Below are 7,831 nucleotides of genomic sequence, written 5' to 3' on the forward strand. Positions count from 1 at the left end.
TAGTTAATTAGAGCATCTCCAACAGAAGCGTTATATGAGCGCTGCGCGATGTAAAAACTGCTTTTAGCGCGTGCGGACCCGGTTTGGAATCTCCAGCAGCCGCACAAAAAGCGCGCGCGCGCTATAACTAATGCAGCGCGCGCATCAAAAAGGCATCGCGCATAGCATATTTAGTGCGCCCGGTCGCGCGCGCTGCAAACTCTGGGCTGCTGCAGATGGGACCGTTGGACTCGCGCGCGCAGCATATTTTGCAGCGCTTGTTGGAGCAAACGTCTTCTAGCGCCCTAAAAAAAATTACTTACGCGCTGTAAACCTATTTTTTGGGCACCGCGCATTGGGCGGCTGTTGGAGATGCTCTTAAGCACCAGATGCACTGTTACTTTCCTGAAAAAAAAAGAAAAAAAAACGAGAGAGGATGCACTGTTAGTTCAGCTAAGCTCAGGCAGTACGCCGTCACATTCAGAATCTTATACAAACGTTTTCACTGCTCCACGTACGTTGCGCCCATTAGCAATAAAAAGATTCTTGTGCTCCTTTCTAACCTAAAAAATTGGCCGGAGGAATTCCACTCGGCAGCCACTAATTAAATGGATCAGCTGTGCTTGCGTTTTATTTCGAATCGGATCCGCTGTGCTCTTGCAGGCTACACTTCTGGAATATACGATGCCATCTCGTCACCTTGGACCCACGTTACTCAGACGGACTGCCACCCAAATAATGGTGCAAGTTATCCCCCCCTCCCCACCCCTAACCCCTATATATACTGGCCAAGCCTCTCTTCCATTTCAGCTCACACTCGCTTGCTTCACTCCATCTTTGAGTTCTCGATACACGCGACCCTGGCATTGGCACCTTTCACAAAACAAGAAGCTAGCTAGGGAAAGTTGAAACAAGGAACAGTTTGGTCGATCGCCATGGCTTTCTGCGGTGGTTTCATGGACAAGGCCAAGCCTTACATCTCCATGATCTCGCTGCAGTTCGGCTACGCCGGCATGAACGTCCTCACCAAGGTCTCCCTCAACGGCGGGATGAGCCACTACGTGCTCGTCGTGTACCGCCACGCCTTCGCCACACTCGCCATTGCACCCTTCGCTCTCTTCCTCGAAAGGTATAGCTAGCTACTCAATTACTAGTGTACACATGTATTAATATTAGTGGTATTTTTATCTAACTTGTGAAACTTGACATGAAATGGCAGGAAGGTGAGGCCGAAGATGACGTGGTCCATCTTCTTCCAAATCTTCGTCCTTGCGCTGCTCGGGTTAGTGCATGCCTGGCTAGCTACCTGCAAAAATCATCTGATATGCATGTCTGAAATGACACGCCCATCTCACCCTCTTCTTGACCTCTTGCTGCAGACCGGTGATCGACCAGAATTTCTACTACGTGGGCCTGAAGTACACCGGTCCGACGTTCGCCTGCGCGATGAGCAACATCCTGCCGGCGATGACCTTCGTCATGGCGGTGATCTTCAGGTGCAATTTCACTACCAGCTTACTTTGCATGCCGTGCATCATATGCATATACATGCGCACGTGGAACGAGAAACCATTGCTAACATGGATTTTGCATGATGTTCGGTACATAGGATGGAGAAGATAGAGTTGAAGAAGGTGCGGTGCCAGGCCAAGATCTTCGGGACTGTGGTGACGGTGGCCGGCGCGATGCTCATGACGCTCTACAAGGGCCCCCTCATGCACCTGCCATGGACCAACGGCCACGCGCAGCCCAGCGGCGGCGAGGCCTCAGGTGCCGCCGGCGTCGACCCCACCGCGAGGGAGTGGTTCCTGGGCTCCCTCTTCATCATCATCGCCACCCTCGCCTGGGCCTCGCTCTTCATCCTGCAGACCCACACCATCAGGAAGTACACCGCGCAGCTCTCCCTGACCACGCTCATCTGCTTCATCGGCACCATACAGGCCATCGCCGTCACCTTCGTCATGGAGCGCCGCGTCTCCGTCTGGACCATCGGCTTCGACATGAACCTCCTCGCCGCCGCCTACGCGGTACGATCACTTACCACTGTCCTCTTCATCGCCATGACCTCTTCCATTACCAGTTCTTGACCAGTTTTGGTGATATTTTGCAGGGCATCGTGACGTCGAGCATCGCGTACTACGTGCAGGGGTTGGTGATCCAGAAGACGGGGCCCGTGTTCGCGTCGGCGTTCAGCCCGCTGATGATGATCATCGTGGCCGTCATGGGGTCCTTCATCCTGTCCGAGAAGATATACCTCGGGGCCGTGCTGGGCGCCGTGGTGATCGTGGTCGGGCTCTACGCCGTGCTCTGGGGCAAGCACAAGGAGAAGCAGGAGCAGGAGGCGGACGCCAAGGCGGCACTGCCGGTCGCCTCCAAGGGACCAGACGGCGCGAGCGTCCTGCAAGGAGCTGCTACCGCAGCCGGAGATGATGATGGGATGAGGTCGGCCTCCAACGGACGAGGAGCTGGATCAGCTAGTGCAGTTTGATGGACTGGGAACTCAAATAATCTGTGCCCTTGAGGACTTGTCATGAGAAGACGTAGGTCTTCGTCGTCCACGACGCACGCACTACGGCCCCGTCGGAATGGAGGTTTTCTGCTAGGAATCTCGTGCTGTTGTCCGTGAAATTTCTGCTTTCCAAGCACACGACCCACCAGCATTAGCCGCCAGAAGGGCTAGTAGCTCGCATTTTTGTTTTACGATGTGTGATTGATCGATATGCTACACTTAATTGTCACTAGTACTGCTACATCTCTGTCCATCTCGGAGAGTGATGTGATTCGCCTTTCCACTTTACCTGTCTATGATATTAAGTGTATCAATGTTATGAGATTCCAAGCGGCCTTGCTATTTTATTTTTTAAGCACTGACCACCGTAGGACAATTGTTCTTTGTTCTACGGTTATTTCCTCATTATCAAAATATATACAAGGTTAATTACAAAACGAGAACAAAGCTAGAAACACTACCCTATAACCTCTTTTGGCGACATCATAGTATTTTTAAAAGATTATTAAGAATCCACTCTTGCAGAATCTGAACCTTGGTATCCTTTATTTGGTTGCACACATTGTTAAGATCTTGTTTCAAAAGGACCCTCCAAGATGCCACACTTGGCTTGATCTTGCTTTAAAAGGACCCTCCAAGATGCCACACTTGGCCTTGTGCCCTTGCTATTTTCTTTTGAGAGAACCACACATTATATTAAGTTATAGCATGCTAATACAAGATCGTGAATGAAAGGGGGCCTCTCGCTGGAACCAACAAGCGATGCTGCAAGCCGTATGAGCATATTTAGTTGGACAATTAATGAAACCTATTCTGGGATCTAGCAATGTAGGCGGAGCAAACTCCTGCTCAGTCTTAAGCCTCTTTATCTCATTGATCAGATGACCATACTGCGATGAGATGATGTTGTCAGATAGAGCAGGTAAGACTCCAAATGTTATGAGAATCCAAGCGGCATGTAACCCCGGGACCGAGATGGGATGATGTTGGATTGAGATCAGACGGTTCAGACAGAATCGAGTGAAACTATTATTTTTCCCGCCTGATCTATAGACTGTCCCAACAATATTGTATACCATATCTCAACAAATTGGCGTAATTTTTCTACCGCGTGTACAACCCTATAAGTGTTTCTCCAAAAGAAAACTACAAGATCAGACTCCCAAATGTTGTAACTGACAGACACGAGTTGGTGGTTTCCTTGCGGCAACCAAGTAAATGGCCTGCAGCTGGATAGGCATGAATCAAGTTGCACGTTGTGGCAGGCTCCTGAGTGCTATGGTTACGCAAGTACACACTACAAAAGCACAGTCGTCACGAAAGATTCATTTGGAAAGTTCCTTTGGTGAACATACTGCCTGTGCAACAAAATGCAGGGGTATGCCGTCACCCAAGAATGTTGTGTCTGGTGCGTGGAGTTGGATTCAGACTCCACTGAGATGACACTTGACACTTGTTGCTTTCTGGTAACTTGAGCTATCACTTTGGTAACTATGCAGAGAACCGTAGATGCATAAGTGCTTCTAGTTAAGGGTAGATAAGGAAAGATCGGCATGAAAGGACCTTGGGTGCACCTCAATTTTGTTCAAGCGCGCATAGCTAGTTCCAACCGTGGTTGGTTTGCTCAAAAGAAGGAGAGAAAGGATAGTATATGCTACGGCCAGACTCTTGATTTATGGTGGTGTACCCTTCTACTAGGTGTTACTGATAAAAGTCTCAAGGCTTATCTTCATGGGTTACTGATCAAAGTCTCAAGGTTTATCTTCATGAGAAATTTTATGATGCTCACACCTACAAGAAATATATGTAGTGGTCATTACAGCGTTAAGGCCTCTTTCAATTCATTGGTGCTTAGGCGAGGTGTTAACTGCATTAAAAGGCTTAGCAAGCACATATGCATTGGGAGGTTAGTGTTAAAAAAACTAACCTCCCAATGTATATATGCTTAGCTTTTGTAGCTAAGTTTCTCTCATTTAATTATTTGAAAACTAATTTCCTTCATGTATTGGTTGGTAGGCATTTTGTATAGGTCCATACGCTTAGCATCGTTTCTTCCTGGGTCACGAGTAGTAACGAGACAAAAAAATGAATGGATACTAATTACATCCTCCCTTCTGGTTTAGATGGCCTCTGACACTTGTTGCTTTCTGGTAACTTGAGATGCCACTTGGGTAACTATGCAGAGAACCGTAGATGTATAGTGTTTCTAGTTAAGGGTAGATAAGAAAAGATCGGCGTGAAAGGACCTTGGGTGCACTCCAAACTTGTTCAGGCCCGCCAAGCTAGTTCCTACCGTGGTTGGTTTGCTCAAAAGAAAGGAGAGAAAGGATAGTACTCTTGATTTATGGTGGTGTGCCCTTCTAGGGGTTACTGGTAAAAGTCTCAAGGCTTATCTTCATGGGTTCTGATCAAAGTCTCAAGGTTTATCTTCATGAGAAATTTTATGATGCTCCCGCTTACAAGAAATATATTTACTGGTTGTCATCATAGTAGCGTTAAGGCCTCTTTCAATGTGTTGGTGCTTAGGTGAGGTGAGTGCATTAAAAGTCTTTGGTCATTTAGTGGTCACACATGATGCATTGTAATTAATGCATTGATAAACATAATTTTTTTAGAGGAAACGAGCAGACTAACTCCTTATGCAAGTACAAAATTTGTTCCACGACTCACATTGGATCAGCAATATTAACAGCTCATATTCACTTAGCACATCTTAAAAAGTAAAGAAAATAAAATGAGCAGGAAATAGAGAGGTTATGTTGCATATTATTAAACTCGTGCAGTCACATAGTGATCCAAGTTATGTTGCGCATTAAACTCGTACTTCAACCATCCCTTCTTTTTTTCATGAAAGTACTCGTCTCACTCTCTGAATTCTAAGACATGGAGGAATTTTGTGCCCCCATTTGTATGACTTTTATAATAAGATATTATCAAAAATCAGAGGAATTTAGAAAAGTGAAGAATTTAAAATAAAATAAAAACAGGAAAAAGTAGAAAAATAGATATACTGGAGAAGTCACTACACAAATTATAGATTTTCTATTTATAAATATTAAAATAAAATGAAATAAAGCATTGAAGTATTACAGGAAAACCAAATACACAGTTTGATAGAACTTCTAAATAATTTTAAATCCATAAAAATAATTATTTTCTTTTCTCATAATGCTTTTGATTTTTCTAACATTTTTTTCAACAAGTTCCTTTTTTTCTCCGGCAAAAATTACTGCATTTTATTTTAATGCAAGTTCAAAATCTCTTTTTTTTCCTTTTGTTTCCACTAGATAACTGCATGTGCAAAACTATCACCTTATCATTTGTCACAACATTTTGACTAGATCTGGCACCAATTTTTCTAGTACTAGATGTAAAAGATCAAATTTGTCTGGATGTATATTTGAAAAAAAAAGAACTTGGCTGGTTTGATATTGAATTATGTGTGTGCGCAAATAATTGATGGTGAAATTAAGGGACAGCCTGAACTTAATAGCTAGCAATAGTTGTTTTTTACTACAAAACAGCAGCAGTGAACAATTTATCGCCAAATGATGATTTGGATTGGATTGAATCCAACCAGTAGAGTATGTATAAGAAGCATTAAGCAAACATGCTAGAGCCCAGGGAAGGGGTAAGATGAGAGAAGAAAATCAGTGAATTAAAATCAAGTCATGTCTAATTAGATTAAACAAGAGCTGGCAAGAAATGTGAGCATATTTTTTCTTTTGAAATGGAGGCAAAAGATTTGCCTCAGCGATTAATTAAGCTGAAGAGAATTGCATAGTTAATTGATGGAAAACCGGGCAAAAACCCGATAAAAACCCAACCACATGTTGACTACTCACTAAGCATGCAACCTCATAAGCGCACGATCAGCCCAACAGTCATACCTTACACGCAACGATCACCAACTCCCACACTGGTACATCGCAAAGAAATCTCCAACGAGAGTACCTCGGCCTAAGATCATGGGCACCACCAAAGCCACGAAAAACAAGCCAGGCCATAAGGAAAACCCAAAAGACTCGTGACAATCCATCAAAAAGTTGCGGACGCCTTTCCTATGTTGCAATTCTTCTTTCTTTTACTCCTGAGAGCCTCCTCCACAATTGTCTTACCAGACCCAGTGCGAGCAAGCTGTGAAGCTCTATCTCGAAGAGAATCTTGCATTTTGCATTCAAATGTGAGCATCTTGCATTCCTGTTAATTGGCTTATGAAATGAATTTAGGAGCTCCCATTACGGGTGACCTGACGAAGCAACTATGATCAGGGCTCCTTTGATTCAAGGGAATTTCACACAAATTTTAGAGGATCTAAATTCTTATGAATTTTATTGCGTTGGTTGTTTGCTTCACAGGATTCCATGTGAATATTTCTTGTTATTTATTTATACTCTATTCTATCGAAAAATTTCACCCACTAAAACCTATTAGTAGAACGTGTTTGTTATTTCTTTCCTACCAAACACCATTCCATCTAAATTTCAGTAAATTTGTAATCTATAATATTCAAGAGGAAATGGCATTCCAGTCTTGCATTTTCTTCTATTTCCGCATTTTAAGAATCCTACAAATCAAGAAACTTCTTATGGGGTACCACTATCCACTAGTCGGAATTTTAAATCAAGAGGAAAATAAAAAATATTGTGCATGTGGCGCTCTGGCAATTCTCCACCTGTCGTGTTGTAGTAGACAGACTTTCCGTTTGTCTACTAGAATAAGGTTTGCCCAGCTCCAACGAGAGAGGGACGATGACGGTGGCACGTCTTTGGTTTGGTCCAGTGTTTGTACTCGTCGCTAGGTGGTCCATGGATCTGGATATAATTTTTACTATTTCTAGTGTTTGTTGTACTGTCATGATTAAAGATGAATAGATTAATTAGAAGTTTTCTCGCAAAAGAAGTTTGCCTGGCTCCGGTGAGGGACAGGTAATGACGGCGGTCCGTCTTTGGCTCGCTCCAATGCTTATAGTCATGGCTTCCAGTGCTTATAGTCGTTAGGTGATTTATGGATCTAGATATGATTTTTATTTGGGTATGGTTAGGTCTCAGTCGACTCAGACTTAACCATGTCTCGGTCAAGTGATCTCTACTCTTATAAAAAAACAGAGTTGGTGATGATGGTGTGCCTGCCATTCTGCAATATAGGCCGTCTGATTTATATCTGACGGATAGGAAGGAAATTATGGCAATTTTGCTAAAAAATACCCACACTCCTCTCCACATTTGCAAATAAGGCCTTCCCTCGTCCATCCTTTTCTCTCACAAGATAAACTACTTGTATAAATGCATCTTGATGTTCCGTGCAACTCATGGGCATCTTGCTAGTATAGTATATAAAAAA

The 7,831-nt window shown here is 43.9% G+C and overlaps 1 protein-coding gene across 1 annotated transcript; it reads left to right on the forward strand.

Annotated features, from left to right (window-relative positions):
• The first annotated feature begins 801 nt into the window (after nt 1-801).
• LOC125536654 (WAT1-related protein At5g07050-like) lies at nt 802-2,815 on the forward strand. The gene is made up of 5 exons (XM_048699904.1): nt 802-1,108; nt 1,199-1,261; nt 1,359-1,475; nt 1,589-2,006; nt 2,090-2,815. Exons 1-5 carry the CDS (start codon nt 915-917, stop codon nt 2,465-2,467), a joined length of 1,170 nt encoding a protein of 389 aa, XP_048555861.1. The 5' UTR covers nt 802-914; the 3' UTR covers nt 2,468-2,815.
• Nucleotides 2,816-7,831: the final 5,016 nt, after the last annotated feature.

Source organism: Triticum urartu, chromosome 1, assembly GCF_003073215.2.
Source record: "Triticum urartu cultivar G1812 chromosome 1, Tu2.1, whole genome shotgun sequence".
Classification (NCBI taxonomy): domain Eukaryota; kingdom Viridiplantae; phylum Streptophyta; class Magnoliopsida; order Poales; family Poaceae; genus Triticum; species Triticum urartu.

What these genes read in the sequence shown, in the direction of transcription:
- LOC125536654 (XM_048699904.1), top strand. Translation starts at nt 915, where the DNA reads ATGGCTTTCTGCGGTGGTTTCATGGACAAGGCCAAGCCTTACATCTCC. An exon ending in GTCATGGCGGTGATCTTCAG is followed by an intron (nt 1,476 to 1,588) that starts GTGCAATTTCAC and finishes TTCGGTACATAG; the next exon opens with GATGGAGAAGATAGAGTTGA. An exon ending in TCCTCGCCGCCGCCTACGCG is followed by an intron (nt 2,007 to 2,089) that starts GTACGATCACTT and finishes GATATTTTGCAG; the next exon opens with GGCATCGTGACGTCGAGCAT.